The sequence below is a fragment of the Pseudophryne corroboree genome, chromosome 4 (genome assembly GCF_028390025.1).
Source record: "Pseudophryne corroboree isolate aPseCor3 chromosome 4, aPseCor3.hap2, whole genome shotgun sequence".
Classification (NCBI taxonomy): Eukaryota; Metazoa; Chordata; class Amphibia; order Anura; family Myobatrachidae; genus Pseudophryne; species Pseudophryne corroboree.
The window spans coordinates 203,724,164-203,746,686 of NC_086447.1; the positions used below are offsets into that span (position 1 = coordinate 203,724,164).

The following is a 22,523-nucleotide window of genomic DNA, read 5'->3' on the forward strand; positions in this document are numbered from 1 at the left end:
GCGTATGTGCTATACAGCGCTAATGATACCGCGATTCTACGCAAAAGCTCGTAAAGGGGTATCAAGTTGTGCTATATATCGCACCCACAAATGCGCGGTCCAATCGCACAGCGTATAGGTACTTGTTACCTATCTGCCGTACAACCACGGGTCAATGTACAAACTGTGACCCTCAGCTCGGAGCGTAACAAAAAACCTTTTTACTTCAATACTACACAATGCACAATTCCCTATTACGCTCCTCTGCAAATCTCCTCACGATTTGCGTATTAAACCTTATACTAACGTGAGTCAGCCGTCTCACGCCACCAAGCCTCCACTTGATGTATCACACTACGGGATCCCGAATTCCCTGGGTTCAAATCCACTCCTACGTTCGCTCACTCAAATACACTTTGGTTTTTCTGTACAGAAAATTTCAATTAATTCAGATAGGCAGCTCTACCCCAGAGGCAATACAGTTTTTAAACTAAATTTAGAGTAACCTGCTTTTGAAATCTGATAGTTATGTGCTATTGTATTAAATGTCTACTATCCCACCTTTGAACTAAACGACACTATTGTGTAATTTGTACTTAGCACCTGCATTCTTACGCACTTTGCGTAAACACGCGACCGTGAGTGTCTCTTACGCTGCGTGCGCAGTCCTTTACTTTGTCCGAAACACGTGTACAAAACCCTGCATCCGCAATAAAACAAATCACACAGCTCTATAAATGTGAACAAAACTAATTACTATTGTCCACTAGACACAACTTGTTCTGTATAAACTTTTATGCAGACCTGCGTTTGTATCTTTACACTTAGGGGGTCATTCCGAGTTGTTCGCTCGTTGCCGATTTTTGCTATACTGCGATTAGTTGCTTACTGCGCATGCGCAAGGTTCGCAGAGCACATGCGCTTAGTTATTTTACACAAAAGTTAGGTATTTTACTCACGACGTAACAAAGTTTTTTCATCGTTCTGCTGATCGGTGAGTTATTGACAGGAATTGGGTGTTTCTGGGCGGAAACTGGCCGTTTTCTGGGAGTGTGCGGAAAACGCAGGCGTTTCAGGGAAAAACGTGGGAGTGTCTGGAGAAACGGGGGAGTGTCTGGCCGAACGCTGGGTGTGTTTGTGACGTCAAACCAGGAACGAAACTGACTGAACTGATTGCAGTGTAGGAGTAAGTCTGGAGCTACACAGAAACTGCTAAGAATTTTCTATTCGCAATTCTGCTAATCTTTCGTTCGCAATTCTGCTATGCTAAGATACACTCCCAGAGGGCGGCGGCTTAGCCTGTGCAATGCTGCTAAAAGCAGCTAGCGAGCAAACAACTCGGAATGAGGGCCATACTTCCTTAAAATACTGTTATTTCAAATGTACCTATATAGCAACAAATGTATCCTATTTCTTTTTCATCCACTAGGGGTCACTGGAGTACTCTTGGGGATATGGACGGCTTCCACCGGAAGAAGGCACTGAATAAATTAATTTTTGAGACTACTCCTCCCCTCCATATCCTCGAGCACTCCAGTGTTTTTTCTGTGCTCGACACAGTTAGAAGGCATAGTGGAGCTCGTCCACAAAGTATTGGAATTTTTTCTAAGTTTTTTTTTTTTCCTTTCAAGGATTTCCACGTCCTTTCCCCCCTTCTAACAGGCGTGGGTCAGGGACAGTGGAAGCGGCTGAGAACAGCCGTGAGTGTCGGACCTCTCTGTAAAGAGCTCCCTCACTCCACCTGCAGGCTGCCTGCAAAAAGCTGGACGGAGCTTGGATGAGAAGCCCCGTCATAGACTTTTGTTACGGTCCAGGTATGTTGGGTAGGGGCGGTCAGCTTATGCTGCCGCCCCACTATTGGGGATTGTATTGGGCATGTTTTACTCACTAACGACCGCTGCCCGGAGCGCGTGTGCATAGGCCGCTTCACGGCTCTATGCAGCGCGCTCTCACTCTCCGCCGCTCCCAGCATCTTAAGTTACCTAGCAGACCGCTGCTCCCTGCGCCGCAGCAGCCGATATGTTCCCCGCTGCCTGGCTACACAGGAGGCCACTCCACTCTATGCTGTGTGTGGCGGGCCGGGAGCGCGTGTGCATAGGCCGCTCCACGGCTCTATGCAGTACGCTCTCTGCTCCCGCTGACCGCCCGCATCAGCCGAGGAGTTCCCCGCTGCCTTGGCATACAGGTACAGGCCGCTCACACGGCCCTATGCAAAGTTCCACAGGCCCCGACCCGGTGCTGTACACGGAGGTCGTGGGGGTGGGGGGAGACATTAGCAGTATTGGCAGTGTTAAGCTTTGTAGAAAAACTTGGTACTTAACATGTTTAATGTTCTCCTGTCTGTTCCAGGATTCCTATATTACATCTCGGCTTAAGAGTGGTACTAGGGGAATTTGGGGGTCAGTTTTCTTATTGCTGGCAGGCACTGCACTTGCCTGATATATACAAGGAACTTTGGTGTTATTACTGAGTCGTGCAGACTGTCTGTGTGTAGTTTGTATTGTCTGTCTTTATAATGAGTAAGACACCAGCAAAATCTAAGAAACATTTTTCATGTCATGTCTGTAAGAGTGTGTTGCCTGATGGATCCACCACATGTACAGCATGTGTTGTTAATACAGCCACAAATACGATTTCCACAGAAGTAAAGCCAGCATCTCTGGACCCTCCATGGGCTTTACTTGCAGATGTATTAGTTGGTTTACAATCAGAGCTGGCCGCCTCTCGTGAAGAAAGAGAGGCGGCAAGATCTGAGTTTAAAATGAGACCATTTGAGTTACCAGGGGAGTCTCAATCTGGTCAGAGGTCCACCTTGAGTGGAAAAGATAAGTTTCCTTTTCCTAATAATTTTCCAGTCTCTGGGATACTAGACCTCACTGAACATGAGTATGAGGAGGGCGAAATAGACCAACAGTCAGATAGTGACGATTTTGACAGCCCAGGTATTGATAATCTCATCAGAGCAGTACGTCAGTCGCTGGAGTTTACGGAAACTGAGGAGCCCCTGACGAATGATGAGGTAGTCTTTACTAAACGACAGAGATCTCCGATGTGTTTCCCTATTTCGGAATCTCTTAATAAAATGTTACTGGAAACACGGAAGAATCCGGATAAACGGTTTTCTATACCTCGTAGATTTAAATCGAGTTACCCGTTTCCAGAGTCCATGACAGCTACATGGGAGAACCCACCATCGGTGGATTCATCCGTATCTAAACTTACAAGGAAGTTAACCATACCAGTACCAACTGCTACTACGCTTAAAGACCCTGCAGATCGTAAAATAGAGGCTATGCTAAGGTCCATGTATACAGCAGCTGGAGTGCTGCTGAGACCTGGGTTGGTTGGCATTTGGGTTACTAAAGCATTAATGGTATGGATAAAGGAGCTCAAGTCGGCTCTGCAAGATGACCATCTTATACTTCTCGCGGATCAAATCTGGGAAGCTGCTGAATATCTATGTACAGCTTCTACTGACGTCTGTCAGCTTACTTCTCGCCTGTCCTCATCGCTAGTCATAGTACGACGAGCACTTTGGCTGCGTTCTTGGCAGGCGGAGACGGAGGTTAAAAAAGGTATAGAGGCATTGCCTTATGATGGCGAGAAGCTTTTCGGTCCTGAATTGGACAAATGGATTTCTGAGGCTACTGGAGGAAAGTCTGTGTTTCTTCCATCGCCTACAACTATACCTAAACGGAAATATTCTGGTCCGGCGTTCAAATCCTTTAGAACTCAGCCCTTTCGTGGGCAGGGCACAGGAGCAGTCACGCCTGGTAGAAGAGGTCGGGGACGTAGTGCCCGACAATCCAATGCACGTCGTCAAGACACTAAGACCACTAACAAACCAGTGGCATGACGGGCTCCCAGCCCATCTCGGATCTCCAATTGTGGGAGCACGCCTTCAGAGCTTTCAGGGGGCGTGGCTGCAGACGTCCACAGATGGGTGGATCCGCAATTTAGTATTAGAGGGTTACAAAATAGAGTTCGATTATCTTCCGACAGGAAGATTTTTCACGACAGGACTGCCTGTGTCGGACGACAAGAAAGCAGTTCTGCAGGTTGCCATTCAGTCTCTGCTGAATGCTGCAGTTGTAATTCCGGTCCCCGTGCAGGAACAGGGGCAGGGTTATTATTCCAGTCTGTTTCTGGTACCAAAACCAGATGGCTCAGTCAGGCCAATATTGAACCTAAAAGGTCTCAATCATTACGTCACTTACCACAGATTCAAGATGGAATCTCTCAGGTCAGTAATTGCAGGGTTAGAGCCACAGGAATTCATGATTGCACTGGATCTCAAAGATGCGTACTTACACATTCCGATTTGGCCACCTCACCAGAGTTTCTTAAGGTTTGCAATAAGGCGAGACCATTACCAGTTTCAGGCTCTGCCGTTTGGCCTCTCATCAGCGCCTCGGGTATTCACCAAGGTAATGTCCGTGATGATAGCTCATCTCAGGTCCCTAGGAGTAATAATTGTTCCGTATTTGGACGATCTACTCATAAAGGCTCCGTCTCAACAATGGCTTCTCCAGCATGCTTTGCTAACGTACAATGTACTAGTTCAGCACGGTTGGATAGTCAGTTTAAAGAAATCACATCTAATTCCGTGTCAACGACTTCAATTCCTAGGGATGATTCTCGATACAGTAAATCAAAAGGTTTACCTGCCACAACAGAAAGTACAGGTCATTCGTCATCTGGTGCAATTAGTGCTCAAGCCACGCACAGTCTCAGTACATTTGTGCATTCGCCTTTTAGGCACAATGGTGGCGGCTTTCGAAGCACTTCAGTTCGGAAGATTTCACTCACGTCCGTTTCAACTGGAGGTGTTAGCGCAATGGTCGGGATCACATCTGCAGATGCACCACAGGGTGAGATTGTCGCCACAAGTCAGGGTGTCTCTTCTCTGGTGGTTAAAAATACACAATCTATCTGCAGGGAGACGATTCGGCGTCGTGAATTGGATAATTCTGTCAACAGACGCAAGTCTCAGAGGTTGGGGAGCTGTAGTTCAGAGTTATCGGCTCCAGGGCCTCTGGGCAGATCACGAAAGATCACTATCCATAAATGTTCTGGAACTCAGGGCGATTTACAATGCTCTAAGACAAGCAGTGTACATGTTTCGTTTTCAGACTGTTCAGGTGCAGTCAGACAATGCGACGGCAGTCGCATACATAAACAAACAAGGAGGAACGAGAAGCCGCATGGCAATGCGGGAAGTAGCTCGGATCCTCAGATGGGCCGAATATCACCAGGTGATATTGTCGGCAGTGTTCATTCCGGGAGTGGACAACTGGGAGGCAGATTTTCTCAGTCGTCGGGATTTTCATCCAGGAGAGTGGGCATTAAATCCAGAAGTGTTTCAGATGTTGATCCAGAGGTGGGGTTACCCTCAGGTGGATCTGATGGCATCCCGCCACAATCATCAGGTGTCACGATATGTGTCCAGAACAAGAGATCCAGGGGCAGTGGCGGTGGATGCTCTCACAGCCGCGTGGCCGTACAGCCTCGTGTATCTGTTTCCACCGTTTCCGCTGCTCCCGCTGTTGCTAAAACGGATCAAGAGAGGGTCCGTCACAGTCATACTAATAGCGCCTCATTGGCCTCGGAGAACTTGGTTCTCGGATCTCCTCGGTTTACTCGCAGACGATCCGTGGCCACTCCCACTACGTCCGGACCTGTTACAACAGGGTCCGTTCCTTTACCCCGATTTAGCGCGGCTGCGTTTGACGGGGTGGCTGTTGAAAAGGCCATCTTGAGAAGAGAGGGCATTCCGGAGTCTGTTATACCAACCATGGTACGAGCTAGGAAGCCGGTTACGGCAGCTCATTATTACAGAATCTGGCGTACTTATATAGGTTGGTGTGAAGCTCGGAAGTTTCCGACATCATCTTTTAATTTATCCCGTCTTTTGTTATTTTTACAGATGGGGTTAGATGGAGGACTACGTCTTTCCACACTAAAGGGGCAGGTATCTGAGTTGTCAATTTACTTTCAAAGGAAATTGGCCTCGTTGCCGTCAATACATACGTTTCTACAGGGTGTAATGAGGATACAGCCTCCTTTCATTCCACCTACAGCACCATGGGACTTGAATCTGGTTTTAGATTTCTTACAGTCCGATTACTTTGAACCCTTACAACAAGTGGATATTAAATTTCTCACTTGGAAAACGATTTTTCTTTTAGCCTTAGCTTCGGCTAGGCGAGTTTCAGATCTGGGTGCCTTGTCGTGCAAGTCACCGTATTTAGTTTTTCATGATGACAGAGCGGAACTTCGGACGAATCCCGCTTTTCTACCAAAGGTAGTGTCGTCTTTTCACATCAATCAACCAATAGTAGTTCCGGTATTAACAGAGAATGCTGAAACGTTGGATGTGGTTCGCGCATTACGCGTCTATGTATCCCGAACGTCTACGGTTCGTAAGACGGATACGTTGTTTGTTCTCTATGATGCGGCTAAGAGGGGTTGGCCAGCCTCTAAGCAGACCTTATCCAGATGGATCAAACTGACCATACGTCAGGCTTACCTTCATGCTAGGTTACAGCCACCTACATCAGTAACAGCTCATTCCACACGTTCTGTGGGAACGTCATGGGCAGCGAGTCGTGGGGCTTCTACGACACAGCTTTGCCGTGCGGCTACTTGGTCTTCAGTGCACACGTTTGTGCGCTTTTACAAGTTTGATACGTTCGCGGCATCAGCATCTAGCTTTGGCCGTTTAGTGTTACAAGTGCCAAACAGCTCTCCCGCCACGGAGGAAACTTTGGTACATCCCAAGAGTACTCCAGTGACCCCTAGTGGATGAAAAAGAAAGTAGGATTTTGGTACTTACCAGGTAAATCCTTTTCTTTGAATCCATAGGGGGCACTGGACGCCCACCCAGAGCAGTTTATCTGTTTTAGGAAGTTCAGTGGTTCTTATGGTAACACACTTTCACGACTGGTTTAAATTTAACAAAGGTTAATCAGTTACGGTGTCAACTGTTTAGTTGTCTGTTACGTTTTGTGTCAACTTTATTGTTGTCCGTGAGATTATAGGTAATTCTCCTTTTGTCAATCTCTCTATCGATCCTGTTCGGCTCAGTAAAAAACACTGAAGTGCTCGAGGATATGGAGGGGAGGAGTAGTCTCAAAAATTAATTTATTCAGTGCCTTCTTCCGGTGGAAGCCGTCCATATCCCCAAGAGTACTCCAGTGCCCCCTATGGATTCAAAGAAAAGGATTTACCTGGTAAGTACCAAAATCCTACTTTCACACAGATCTATAATGACTCTAGCAATAATCAATAATTTAAATGATATGATTCAGATTGGATAGCTATCTTGCAGAACATACACTGATATAAATATACACATAATTATAATATTATATATATGTACCATTCACTGGTGTCCTATGAGACACCGTACCTCTTATTTGCATATCAAAGCTATGTGCTTTTCCACTGCTAAAAAAAAAAAGCAGGTTAATTTGCATTTCAATGGCTATCCTATAGCAAGCAGATTCTACAAGTCTTGGAAGGAAAAAGAGAAAAAAAAAACAAAACCCTTTCTTTCCTTTTTCTATCTGTGTGCAATTTCTTTACACCAAGCCAATCATTTATCTTACCATTTACTCTCACTAGGCCCAATTGAAACTATTTGTAATTGACTATGGCATGGGTTAAATAAATGCATTGGTAACTCATAAATGGTGTTTGATGTGACCAAGGAAACTGATTGTTCTGAGCAGAGTGAAAATCAGCTATTTAGAAAATGACCTTCCTAAAATGGCCACTGCTCCTCCCCCTTCCACATCCATGAGGTTTACACAAAATGGTGGACAGGCCATGTGGTTAGTCCAAAATGGAGGACAGACCATGCCGCTTCCTTTGTCACAAAGAAATCACACATTATACAAGCACCAGAAGTTATTTTAGGCCTGAGTTAAAAAAAAAACTATATCAAGGCTATGCAGCAACTTTTAAATGTACTTTTAAACATACTTAACAGATAAACAATCCAATCTGAATCAAACACAATATGACTTATTTAAACTTTGTTTTGCAACAATAAAAATACATTTTAGCATCTTAAATATTATGAGAAACGCATTGTCCCTTGAAATTTCATATCATTGGCTTACTGATATCACAACAATACACGTGGATGTTATTTTCATCAGCGTCGCGATGCGTCCATCGGAGCCGGTCGATTACAGCCGCGTTTGTAATGTACAGTTCATCATTAAGACCCTAATATCGCGGACCAGCCCCCATCTGTGAATGCCAAATTGCTTTCTCACAAATATTTAAGATGCCCACTCTAATATATACTGCAGACGCCAGGCGCATCTTATTACCATATATGATAAAAGTGCGCTGTACATCGCAAAACACTGCATCCCATAAGAGAAAACAATACACTCACACATTATCTGAGTTCCAAAGCTCATTGATGTATATATTTGTTATTAAAAGGATATGGATTCAATATATTACAAAGTACAGTATACCTATAGTTACATGGTTACACTCACACAGTAAGCAGTTAAAACACACAGTTACATACAGTTACATGCAATACCATTCCCTTTATGCTTATGTCTCTCTCTCTGTAAAATCATGCTTGCACTCCATCTTACTCTGAGACCAAACAGCAATTGAACTCCTGGGTGATCAGCAATGTGTTATCTAGTTTGGGGGAGGGAACTTACTCATTCATGATGAGTCACTAGTCTCTTTGTATGCTGAACAGGTTCAGCCTTGGGGACGTCCAAATGGGCTGGCCTGAGCTTCCTGTCCACTACCTGTTTGGAATATCTATTGTTCTAATAAAAATGATTTTAGCTTACATACATTTAATCATAACTATTTGTTGCAATGTCCTATAGCTTAATAACAAGTATCAAATTAATCTACACATTAATCTGGTTGCTTTAATAGTAAATATGACAGGTCTATCTTGCTTCGTTCAAATAATACACATACATGACATTACTTCATTATATAATTTTAAATCATCATGATGTCTGGCGCTTGATATTATTATAATTATGTACTGTATGAAATAAGTGTTGAATCCATCTCTGTGGCATGTCCGTGTAAATGCGTGTGTTACCATATATTGCTGTGTTTGCTGCGCGTATTTGCAAGTATAGCGACTCATAATGTGTGTAGTTTGTATGTTCTTTTTTATGTAATATTTTTGACTTCGACAAAAGGACCAGCTACACCCCGGCCACAGCATGTTTAACTTGCTTCTTTCAGGCAGGCATTACAGGGCCGTCCCCGCTGGGTCCACCAGAAGCCTTAAAAGTTTCTTTCCCCAAGCGGTCCGCCTGCTGAACTTCTGAACATTGACTGACTAGACATACATGTAACTCACATGTTTCCCTACGGTATACCTATCTGTGTGACTTTACTTGCCCCCCCTCCACCTGCTTATCTGTTACCTACTTGGCTGTTGTATAGCATACCGAAGACAAATTCCTAGTATACGCAAGGATGGCTGGCCAATAAAGCTGATTCTGATTCTAATATGAATAAAAGAAGTGGTCAGGAAAAGGTTAAACTTCCTAAATGAATAAATACACGAACATAACAGAAGCAGTAGGAGCAGGGCTGCGCAAGGTCTATCTGCACTCTAGGCAAAGCTTTAGCCTTGCACCCCATAACCCCACCACCACCACCTCTCAGAGGGGAGATACAGGTGGGCACTAGGTGGGCTGGGGTGAATTGCATGATTATACATATACAGAGAAAAGGGACAACACTCAAGGACTCTCAAAGTGAAAAAGTATATTGTAAACAAAGTCACAATGTATCTATCTATCAGGGCCGGTTCTCTGCCTTTTTGCGCCCCGGGCGAGTAGTATGGGCGTGGCTTCATACAGGGGGTGTGGTCAGTTACGCCCCCTGTACAGTAGTAGCGCCGCTGAAATGCTGTGCGGTGCGCGATGACGTCATCGCGCACCGCACAGCAAAGGTCCTCTCCACGAAGGGAAACTAGACGCTACGCATCTAGTTCCCTGACGCCCTTAACAGTGGGACACAGCGGCAGCGGGACACAGCGGGGGGCACAGCACTGCAGTAGCGGATCTTGCCATGGTGCGGCGCCCTCCGAAAGGCGGCGCCCCGGGCAAAAGTCCTGCTTGCCGTGGCAAGATCCGCTACTGCTATCTATCTATCTATCTATCTATCTATCTATCTATCTATCTATCTCTTTCTTTCCCAGGGTCTTAAGATAAGCCTGTTGTATTGTAATTTGTAACAGGTCTTTGTGTGTATTTATGGTGAGGTACAGGGGCGGATCCAGAAAAAAATTACAGGGGGGACACCATAAGTGGTTGTGCTATCAAGGAGGGGTGGAATTAGAAGTGGAGTGGGCGTGACCAAGTTTCAGTGGGTGTGACCAATTGTGTGAGGGGGTGTGGTCAAGTGCTCAATGTAAGTATCGAGTGTGTCTATGGTCGAAATGCACTGCTGGAGGGGGTACAAGTCCACAGTTAGTTCTTATACCTTATGGGGGTCATTCCAACCTGTTTGCACGCTGCTGGTTTTCGCAGCCATGTGAACGGGTCAGAACTGCGCATACGTGACAGACGCAATGCGCAGGTGCGTTATTGCCAAGCGACGGCCGTTGCTGGGAAACGACAAGAACACAGAAGAAAGCGATCGCAGCGGCGATCGCATGAAGATTGACAGCAGGAAGGTCACCCCCCCCCAGCAAAAGACCGCTCACAGCAGCACCAGTCTCCCTCCCCAGGTCTCCCTTCAGCAAAAGACCGCTCACTGCAGCACCATTCTCTCTCCAGGTCACCCCCACACTCCCCCCCCCCCCCCCCAGCAAAAGACCGCCCAGCGCCTCACAGCAGCACAATTCTCCCTCCCCAGGTCACCCCCCGAGCCCCCCCCCCCCCCCCAAACAAAAGACCGCTCACCAGCAGAAAGCAGGGCCAGTCAGGCAGGCGTCGTCTTCTTGCTCGGTGGGCGGCGCTGGCTGCTGCTGTCCCGGATGGACCCTTGCGCTGCTCTGTACAGGTGGGCAGCGGGCTGCTGGTCACACAGGCGCACACCACCGAGGTACAGCCGGGTGTCGGAGCATTTCAGTCCTTTATCAGGCTTTTGCTGAGCTACACATTTTCCATCACTACTCACTTCCCTCCTTTCTGGTCTATTTACCAGTCCAAGGTCAGAGCGCAATGCAAGTACACCCCTGCCTGAAAGCGACTGCCAAGTAGTTGTCAAATTAAACGTTCTGTCAAGCCAGTGGAGTGATACCTAATCTGCATCCCGGGAGATGCTTCCCTGCTATGCAGATATCTGACCCTGATGTAACGAGCAGCTATCTGAGGAGCGGCGAAACTGGACATGGTGCAGCGGAGCACATCGTTCAGACTACCATTATACATAGAGCACGGTAATACAGGAACGTGCAGAGTGTCGGGAGCTCTTCTCTCTTATTAATGAGCTTGTACAAGTGCAGCATCATACAGGGCACATATTGTTCATTCAGATTTAATGCAGTGTACCCAGAATTCCTTGCAGTCTACTCATTTTACCTTCAAAATCTGGGTTCTGCAGACCAAGTGAAATCCTGACTGTTACGTTTCTTACTGTATTATTAAAGCGGCTGGAAGTTGAGGAGCTGCAATGTAGGGTTTACACCATGTGTGACCAACAGTATTATAATAATAGTGACACATTTTACCTGGTCGTTACCAAAGAGCAGGGTATCTTTCTCCTGCTGTGCAGCTACAGGCAGAGTGGCTCTGGTAGTGTATCCCACCACCGTACACTGTTCCTGGGTGATGACCCTCAGCGGCGGCGGCGGTGCACTGTCCCTCATCGGCGGCGTGCACTGTCCCACAGCGGCGGCGGAGTGCTCTCTCGGTGGCGGTGCGCTGTCCCTCAGGGGCGGCGGTGTGCTGTCCCCCAGTGGCGGCGGCGGCGGCCTGGATCTGTGAAGTTCCTCCTCCTGCTCGGCTCCTCTGCACTGACTACATTTCACATTTCTCCAGGGAGCCAATCAGGAGGAGGAACACACGTGAGCAGTGCAGCAGCAGGTGACAGGGTAGGAGGGGGACATTGCGGGTGCACGCAGCGGCGCGGACGCGGTCAATACAAAAATCAATTAAAAATGACAGGGGGGGCACGTGCCTTGGTGCCGCCCCCCCCCCCCCCCTAAATCCGCCACTGGTGAGGTACTGTATTTCCATACCCTCCAACTGTACCTTTTTAATAGGTACAGTACTTTTTTTTATGGTCTGTACCGATTTTTAGCTCTTCAAGCTCCCATTGAAAGTGTAGTGAAAGGGTACTTTGTACCGATTTTTATGTGTAAAATGTTGGAGGGTATGTATTTCTTTAAAGCTTACTTCATCTACAGGCAAGCAAAATATGTACAATGCTTTACAGAAACAAATGACAATAAAGTTATTTAAGAAAAAAAAAGTGACATAAATGTACATAAGCGATGAAAAATAAATGTGAAAAAGAGAAATAATGACCTTTTGTTCAGAGGAATTCATTGTATTGCTTAGGTTTAGTATACAAATATTTGGATAGTTCCAGGACTGGACAAAATAAGGTTGAGAACTTTGACAATAAATACCCCTTTCACACAAAACCCCCGCCTTTAACTCGGCTCGGACCGGGGACTCTGAGAATGGAGCTGAAATAAGGAATTGAGTAAATTCAAACAGTTCCTATCTGATTGTTGGGATAAGGGATATCTGTATTATTGTGATGTTGCTCATAGTATAGTCACTCCTATTTACTCAGGTGGCCTGCTTTGACCTTTGGTGTTTCTATGCGAACAACTATGTTCTGATATAATTTATGCCAGAGTTTTTTCTGAAGTTTGGTTAGTTCACCATAAAGTAAATCCTTCAGTGATCCTTTCACTGTGTTTTCAGTTATAACAAGTCCCAGGACATGTACCTGTTTAGCATTCACATGCTCATATGGGAACAGTAGAGCAGGATGTTGCAAAACATAGCAAATGGCATAGAATCACCTGGCTATATACAGTTGTGCCTATCAGTTGCGTTGATCATGGGACATGCTTGCCTGGGCTTTAATAGCCCCCTTTCACTCTATTCTTGACCCTAAGACATTTGCTAATACACATTGAAAAATTATAGCTCTTTCTACTGTACATAAATTATACTTCCGGTACATATTTAGTTGGCGTACTATTGCATATTATATTACTATGACACAATAATACACTACTACTACTCAATGTTTTTTTAAGGAGACACAATGAGCAAAGAGAAGAGGCAGGACGATGACGGCTGCCTTCTTGATGACGATAACGATATGAGAGACGCAGGGGTAAGTAACCACGTAAAATTTTTGCACTGGGAGCCAGTTGGCTAGAAATGGCCCTGTTCAAGATTATTATTATTTATTTCTTTATTTCTTTATTTTTTATTATTATTATTTTTTTTATTTGCGGGGGGGGGGGTTAAACTGAAACCTAAATTGCAGTGTAAAATAAAGCAGCCAGTATTTACCATGCACAGATGCAATATAACCCACCCAAATCTAAGTCTCTCTGCACATGTTACATCTGTCCCACCTGCAGTGCAACACGGTTTTGCCCATTAGTGTGCTTTTAACCCCCCTGGCCTCCAATGTGAGCAATTTAATGTCTCTACACGTAACCACTTTCAGCAGCACACCCATTCTACATTATAGAATGTCCTTGACTCTGTTGCTCCACCAACCACTATTCACCCTCGCAGATCAACACCTCAACCCTGGCCAAATGCACCAGATATCTTCAAAAATGCTCACGTACTGCCGAGCGACGGTGGAGGAAATCACGCTCTAAAGCAGACTTCCTCCATTTCAAATTTATGCTCTCATCCTTCAGTACTGCCCTTTCCCTCGCTAAACAATCATACTTCAAAATCCTCATCTCTACTCAGTCTTCCAACCCCCGGCGCCTCTTTGCCACTGTTAACTCCCTCCTCTGCCCACCACCACCTCCTCTCCCTTCCTCATTGTCTGCACTTGACTTTGCCACTTATTTCACATCCAAGATTGACTCCATACGTCAGGACATCACATCCCACCAGACCAGCAACCAGCCACCACCTTTCCCTTGCCACCCCTTCCCTTCCCTCTTACCAACTCTGACATCTTTCTCCCATGTATCTGGTGAGGAAGTCATGGCCCTCATCCGTTCCTCCCCTCCCCCCCACAACCTCCCCACTTGACCCTATCCCCTCCCACCTCCTCCGCTACCTCTCTCCTTCTGCCTGTTCCAATTTTGCTCACCTTCTCAATCTCTCCCTCTTATCAGGCACTGTTCCCTCTGCTTTTAAGCATGCTCTTGTCTCCACTATTCTTAAAAAAAACCTACCCTTGATCCAAACACTCTCTCCAACTATCGACCCATCTCTCTCCTCCCTTTTGCCTCCAAACTTCTTGAGCGTATTTTCTATAATCGCCTCACTGCCTTTCTTTCCTCTCACTCACTGCTTGACCCATTCCAGTCTGGTTTCCGTTCTCTCCACTCCACTGAAACTGCCCTCACAAAAGTATGCAATGACCTCCATGCAGCCAAAGCTAAGGGCCACTACTCTCTGCTTATTCTTCTTGACCTCTCTGCTGCTTTTGACACTGTGCACCACCCTCTCCTTCTGCAAATCCTTCACTCTTGGTCTGCGGGATACTGTCCTCTCTGGCTGTCCTCCTATCTCTCTGATCGTTCCTTCTCTGTCTCCTCTCATGATGCTACCTCCCCCCACTTCCACTAACTGTTGGTGTCCCCCAATGCTCTGTTCTTGGTCCTCTCCTTTTCTCACTCTATACGTCCTCTTTAGGTGAACTCATTAGTTCTTTTAATTTCCAATACCACCTCTATGCTGATGACACTCAAATCTACCTCTCCTCCCCTGACCTCTCCCCCGCTCTCCTCACTCGTACCTCCAACTGTCTTTCTGCTATCTCTTCCTGGATGTCCCAGCGCTTTCTTAAACTCAACATGTCTAAAACGGAACTGATAATCTTCCCACCCTCCCACACAACCTCACCTCCCACAATCTCATTATCCATTGTACGCTGTCTTGGCGTAATCCTTGACTCCTCCCTCTCATTCAAACCACACATTCAGCACCTCTCACAAACCTGTCATTTTCATCTCAAAAACATTTCCAGAATCAGACCTTTTCTCACCCAGGATGCCGATAAGATCATTTCTCTGACGTCCTAAGTGGATGCTGGGACTCCGTAAGGACCATGGGGGATAGCGGCTCCGCAGGAGACTGGGCACAACTAAAAGAAAGCTTTAGACTACTGGTGTGCACTGGCTCCTCCCACTATGACCCTCCTCCAGACCTCAGTTAGATTCTTGTGCCCGGCTGAGCTGGATGCACACTAGGGGCTCTCCTGAGCTCCTAGAAAGAAAATTAGTTTTTTTATTTTACAGTGAGATCTGCTGGCAACAGACTCACTGCAGCGAGGGACTAAGGGGAGAAGAAGCGAACCTACCTAACTGGTGGTAGTTTGGGCTTCTTAGGCTACTGGACACCATTAGCTCCAGAGGGATCGACCGCAGGACCCGACCTTGGTGTTCGTTCCCGGAGCCGCGCCGCCGGCCCCCTTACAGAGCCAGAAGCAAGAAGTGTTCCGGAAAATCGGCGGCAGAAGACTTCTGTCTTCAACAAGGTAGCGCACAGCACTGCAGCTGTGCGCCATTGCTCCTCATGCACACCTCACACTCCGGTCACTGATGGGTGCAGGGCGCTGGGGGTAGCGCCCTGAGGGCAATAAAATACACCTTGGCTGGCAAATCATCACAATATATAGTCCCAGGGCTATATATGTGATAAATTACCCCTGCCAGAATCCATAAAAAAAGCGGGAGAAAAGTCCGCCGAAAAAGGGGCGGGGCTATCACCCTCAGCACACTGGCGCAATTTTTTCTTCACAGTGCAGCTGGAAGACAGCTCCCCAGGCTCTCCCCTGTAGTTTTCAGGCTCAAAGGATTAAAAAGAGAGGGGGGGCACTAAATTTAGGCGCAATATGTGTATACAAGCAGCTATTGGGGGAAAAATCACTCAGTTATAGTGTTAATCCCTGCATTATATAGCGCTCTGGTGTGTGCTGGCATACTCTCTCTCTGTCTCCCCAAAGGACTTTGTGGGGTCCTGTCCTCAGTCAGAGCATTCCCTGTGTGTGTGCGGTGTGTCGGTACGGCTGTGTCGACATGTTGGATGAGGAAGGTTACGTGGAGGCGGAGCAGAGGCCGATAAATGGGATGTCGCCCCCTGTGGGGCCGACACCAGTGTGGATGGATAGGTGGAAGGTATTAACCGACAATGTCAACTCCTTACATAAAAGGCTGGATGACGTAACCGCTGTGGGACAGCCAGCTTCTCAGCCCGCGCCTGCCCAGGCGTCTCAAAGGCCAGCAGGGGCTCAAAAAACGCCCGTTACCTCAGATGGCAGACACAGATGTCGACACGGAGTCTGACTCCAGTGTCGACGAGGTTGAGACATATACACAATCCACTAGGAACATCCGTTGCATGATCTCGGCAATAAAAAATGTGTTACACATTCTGACATGAACCCAAGTACCACATAAAAGGGTTTTTATGTTTGGGGAGAAAAAGCAGCCTGTGTTTTGTTCCCCCATCAGATGAGTGAATGAAGTGTGTAAAGAGCGTGGGTTCCCCGATAAGAAAATGGTAATTTCTAAAAAGTTACTGCTGGCGTACCCTTTCCCGCCAGAGGATAGGTCACGTTGGGAGATATCCCCTAGGGTGGATAAGGCGCTCACACGTTTGTGAAAAAAGGTGGCACTGCCGTCTTGGGATACGGCCACTTTGAAGGAGCCTGCTGATAAAAAGCAGGAGACTATCCTGAAGTCTGTATATACACACTCAGGTACTATACTGAGATCTGCATTTGCCTCAGCATAAATAGTGCTGCTGCAGAGTGGTCTGATACCCTGTCAGATAATATTAATACCCTAGACAGGAAAATATTTTGCTAACATAGAGCATTTTAAAGACGTCGTCTTATATATGAAGGATGCACAGAGGGATATTTGCCGGCTGGCATCCAGAATTAATGCAATGTCCATTCTGCCAGGAGGGTATTAGAGACCCGGCAGTGGACAGGTGATGCTGCCTTTAAAAGGCACATGGAGATTCTGCCTTATAAGGGTGAGGAATTGTTTGGGGATAGTCTCTGGGACCTCGTATCCACAGCAACAGCTGGGAAGAAATTTTTTTACCTCAGGTTTCCTCACAGCCTAAGAAAGCACTGTATTTTCAGGTACAGTCCTTTCGGCTTCAGAAAAGCAAGCGGGTCAAAGGCGCTTCCTTTCTGCACAGAGACAAGGGAAGAAGAAAAAAGCTGCACCAGACAGCCAGTTCCCAGGATCAAAAATCTTCCCCCGCTTCCTCTGAGTCCACCGCATGACACTGGGGCTCCACAGGTGGAGACAGGTGCGGTGGGGGCGCGTCTCAGGAACTTCAGGGACCAGTGGGCTTGCCCACAGGTGGATCCCTAGGTTCTGCAAGTAGTATCACAAGGATACAGGCTGGAGTTCGAGGCGACTCCCCCTCGCCGTTACCTCACATCAGCCTTGCCTGCTGCCCTCGGAGAAAGGGAGGTAGTACTGGCGGCAATTCACAAGCTGTACTTCCAGCAGGTGAAATCAAGGTACCCCTCCTTCAACAAGGCCGGGGTTACTATTCCAAAATGTTGTGGTACCGAAACCAGACGGTTCGGTGAGACCCATTCTAAAATTGAAATCCTTGAACACTTATATACGAAGGTTCAAGTTCAAAATGGAATCGCTCAGGGCGATTATTGCAAGCCTGGAGAATTTCATGGTATCACTGGACATCAAGGATGCTTACCTGCATGTCCCTATTTACCCTCTTCACCAGGAGTGCCTCAAAATTGTGGTACAGGATTGTCATTACCAATTCCAGACGTTGCCGTTGGTCTGTCCCCGGCACCGAGGGTATTTACCAAGGTAATAGCCAAAATAATTATCCCGTACTTGGACGATCTCCTTATAAAGGCGAGATCCAGGGAGCAGTTGTTCGTCGGAGTAGCACTATTTCGGGAAGTGCTACAACAGCACGGCTGGATTCTGAATATTCCAAAGTCGCAGCTGGTTCCTACGACGCGTCTACTGTTCCTGGGTATGGTTCTGGACACAGAACAGGATAAAAAGGGTTTCTCCCGGAGGAGAAGTCCAAGGAGTTGTCGTCTCTAGACAGAGACCTCCTAATACAAATACAGGTGTCGGTGCATCATGCACGCGAGCCCTGGGAAAGATGGTAGCTTCTTACGAAGAAATTCCATTCGTCAGGTCCCATGCAAGGATCTTCCAGTGGGTTCTGTTGGACAAGTGGTCCGGGTCGCATCTTCAGATGCATCGGCGGATAACCCTGTCTCCAAGGGCCAGGGTGTCGTTGTTGTGGTGGCTGCAGAGTGCTCATCTTCTAGGGGGCCGCAGATTCGGCATACAGGACTGGGTCCTGGTGACCACGGATGCCAGCCTTCGAGGCTGGGGGGCAGTCACACAGGGAAGAAACTTCCAAGGACTATGGAAAAGTCAGGAGACTTCCCTACACATAAATATTCTGGAACTAAGGGCCATTTACAAGGCCCTAAGTCAGGCTTGACCCCTGCTTCAACACCGGCCGGTGCTGATCCAGTCAGACAACATCACGGCGGTCGCTCATGTACACCGACAGGGCGGCACAAGAAGCAGGATGGCGATGGCAGAAGCCACAAGGATTCTCCGATGGGCGGAAAATCATGGTTACCACTGTCAGCAGTGTTCATTCCCGGAGTGGACAACTGGGAAGCAGACTTTCTCAGCAGACACGACCTCCACCCGGGAGAGTGGGGACTTCATCCAGAAGTCTTCCAAATGATTGTACACCATTAGGAAAGGCCACAGGTGGACATGATGGCGTCCCGCCTCAACAAAAAGCTACAAAGATATTGCGCCAGGTCAAGGGACCCTCAGGCGATAGCTGTGGACGCTCTGGTAACACCGTGGGTGTACCAGTCGGTGTATGTGTTCCCTTCTCTGCCTCTCTTACCCAGGGTAATGAGAATAATAAGAAGGAGAGGAGTAAGAACTATACTCATTGTTCCGGATTGGCCAAGAAGAGCTTGGTACCCAGAACTCCAAGAAATGATCTCAGAGGACCCATGGCCTCTGCCGCTCAGACAGGACCTGCTGCAGCAGGGGGCCTGTCTGTTCCAAGATGTACCGCGGCTGCGTTTGACGGCATGGCGGTTGAACGCCGGATCCTGAAGGAAAAGGGCATTCCGGAGGAAGTTATCCCTACGCTAATTAAAGCTAGGAAAGAAGTGAACGCAAACCATTATCACCGCATATGGCGGAAATATGTTGCGTGCTGTGAGGTCAGGAAGGCCCCCAAAGGAGGAATTTCAGCTAGGTCGATTTCTGGACTTCCTACAGTCAGGGGTGACTATGGGCCTAAAATTGGGTTCCATTAAGGTCCAGATTTCGGCTCTATCGATTTTCTTCAAAAATAGAACTGGCTTCACTGCCTGAAATTCAGACTTTTGTTAAGGGAGTGCTGCATAGTCAGCCCCCGTTTGTGCCTCCAGTGGCACCGTGGGATCTCAACGTGGTGTTGGATTTCCTGAAGTCGCATTGGGTTGAGCCACTTAAATCCGTGGAGCTACAATACCTCACGTGGAAAAGTGGTCATGCTGTTGGCCTTGGCGTCGGCCAGGCGCGTATCAGAATTGGCGGCTTTGTCATGCAAAAGCCCTTATCTGATTTTTTATATGGATAAGGCGGAATTGAGGACTCGTTCCCAATTCCTTCCTAAGGTGGTATCAGTTTTTCATGTGAACCAACCTATTGTGGTGCCTGCGGCTATTTGGGACTTGGAGGATTCCAAGTTACTGGACGTAGTCAGGGCCCTGGAAAGTATATGATTCCAGGACGGCTGGAGTCAGGAAAACTGTCTCGTTATTTATCCTGTATGCACCCAACAAGCTGGGTGCTCCTGCTTCTAAGCAGACTATTGCTCGATGGATCTGTAGCACGATTCAACTTGCACATTCTGCGGCTGGACTGCCGCACCCTAAATCTGTAAAAGCCCATTCCACGAGGAAAGGGGCTCTTCTTGGGCGGCTGCCCGAGGGGTCTCGGCTTTACAAATTTGCCGAGCTGTTACTTGGTCGGGTTCAAACATTTTGGCAAGAGTCTACAAGTTTGATACCCTTTTTGTAAAATGGTTTGTCAGTTCTGCACTAGCTGTGTGCTGTATAGCCACACCTTAATGTCAACAGATAGATATAGTAATATATAAATACCAATATACACAGTGCTAATCGTCAAATCATAAAGCAGCACTTTACTTATTGGTGGTGCTCCCAACTGCTTTTGTAGATTAACTACACGAAAAGGGGAAAGGAAAGACAAAATAAATCTTTTTTGGGAGCACTCTTAACTGAAAATTATAATGATATTAGATCATGATATACAGTATGATGATGTGAAAATGGATAATCTAAAACTTAACGTTTATTCTGTTCCTTAAGATATCGACCAATTATGGTCCAAATATTTCTATCTATAATACAATACAAAAATAGTAAGGTGAAAATAAATAAGTAAAAGTGAGTAGTATAGGACTGCTCCACCAGTGTTAAATGAGCATTAAGGTGATCATCTTGGTGATATCCACAGTGCCTGGTATTCCCAAGCGGTCCCCCTTCAAAGTACTAACCAGGTCTATCCTATCAGCTTCCGAGGTTGAAGATCGGGCTACTTTCAGGATAGTACGACCTTGAATAGTAAAAGATGATATATGAAGGAAGAAGAACCCACTTCTGCTGTCTGTACTAGGCCTGCTAACGTCACTGGAAAAAATTGCCCCCAGGCTTTTCCAGATGAGAGAGTGTTGGAAAGGAGAACCCAAAGCTGTCTTAGAAGTAAAGTGGAGTTAGATGCAGAGATTAGATGCAGAAATTTTTCTTCCCCCTTGGGTGGGGGATAAAAAAGGAAGGAAGACAAGAACACTTCTGCTTTCTGTTGTGACAGCAAAATGTACACTTGGAGAGGACAAGGCCCTTTCCAGCACTACTGTCAACCAGATGAGAGAGTGATAGAAAAAAAGAAAAAGAAAAAAAGAGAAAGACAAAGAAAAGAGAAAGATAGGAAAGAAAACTGTGGCAAGGGGGAGGTTCTAATTTATGCTGAATAGCATGGAGAACAGCATTTATTATGCCGGTGTTTCAAAAAGAATCGCTGTTAATTACTATTGTATCATCCATATAATATTAGTAATCTCATCGGCTGGTCAAGCAGGAATTAACAGTTTTTGTAATAGTTTTGTAGAGACATGCAAACAAAATTTCACCTACATTTCATTTAAATAATAGATCAGGAGGAAATATCCTCAGGCATATGGTCTGCAGAAAAATAATTCATTAGATCACCTGCAATAGGTCAGTGTCAATTCCAAGATCATTAAGCTGGTTAATATTCATCAATCATAAATTAGATCTTATAAGGAATTTGACACTTTCAAACGTGCTAATCAGCAAAATAAACAGTTCTAAGACAAAGTCTTTTTGCAAGACAAAATGCAACATATGTAGCACAAAATAGACAGTCCTAAAACAAAAAAAATTTTTTGCAAGACAACTGCAACATATGTAACACATTAAACTGATTGATATTTATCAGATCATGAGTTAGATCTATTGACACTAAAACAGTGCTGGTCAGCAAAAATAGGCAGTCCTAAAACATAGTCTTTTGCAAGACAAATGCAGCATATGTATCAATATAAAAATAAGCAGTCCTAGAACAAATTCTTTAATAAGATAAGTACAATATATGCAGCAATATGGTAAAGCACTTCCAGTCTTGTGCAAGCAAAATGCAGCATATGTATCAATATAAGAATAAGCAGTCCTAAAACAGTTAATTTAGTAAGACAGGTGCAACATATGCAACAATATGGTAGGGCACCTCACTAGTGATGAGGGGTGTGTGGAAGTGAACCTCGGACTCCACTAATGGTCCTGGGTATTTAATGTAGGAGGAGGGAGGGAAAAGCAGAAGCAAATATAGCTGTATATGTATACTGGGGAGTGACATATGTAAATTACTTTATCACTCGCCGCTTCAAAAACCATTTGGATGCCGGCATTTGTCAAACTCCTCCCCTCGTTCAGTGTTGCCAGCTTCCACCTGACCTCACATGCCTTTTACACACATAATGGTGCAGCGGCTGCCCAAAACAAAAAGGAGGGGCATAACCGCAAGGAACAACATATATAATAATAAAGTACCTCAGTGATAATATGTGCAACTAGGTATAAAAATCAATGCTGGTCCTAGGCAAAAAAGGTAAGGGGGGAGGGTGCAGGAACAGATATAGCCGTGTACGAGCACTGGGTGGTAACATATAACTTTACCACTCGCCGCTCCGAACCCGTTTGGATGCCGGCGTTTGTTGGTCTCATCCGCTCCTTCAGCGTGGCCTGCTTCCCACCGACCTCATACACCTCTCACACAC

At 46.3% G+C, this 22,523-nt stretch overlaps 1 protein-coding gene across 2 annotated transcripts in view; it reads left to right on the top strand.

Annotated features, from left to right (window-relative positions):
* Positions 1-22,523, top strand: part of ANO7 (anoctamin 7) — a 492,742-nt gene that overhangs the window by 153,846 nt on the left and 316,373 nt on the right. For both annotated transcript variants that reach the window (XM_063915810.1, XM_063915811.1), the window contains exon 3: positions 13,220-13,299. In XM_063915810.1, coding sequence (XP_063771880.1) covers positions 13,228-13,299 — 72 coding nt within the window. In that variant the 5' untranslated portion in view covers positions 13,220-13,227. The remainder of the gene's footprint in view (positions 1-13,219; positions 13,300-22,523) is intronic.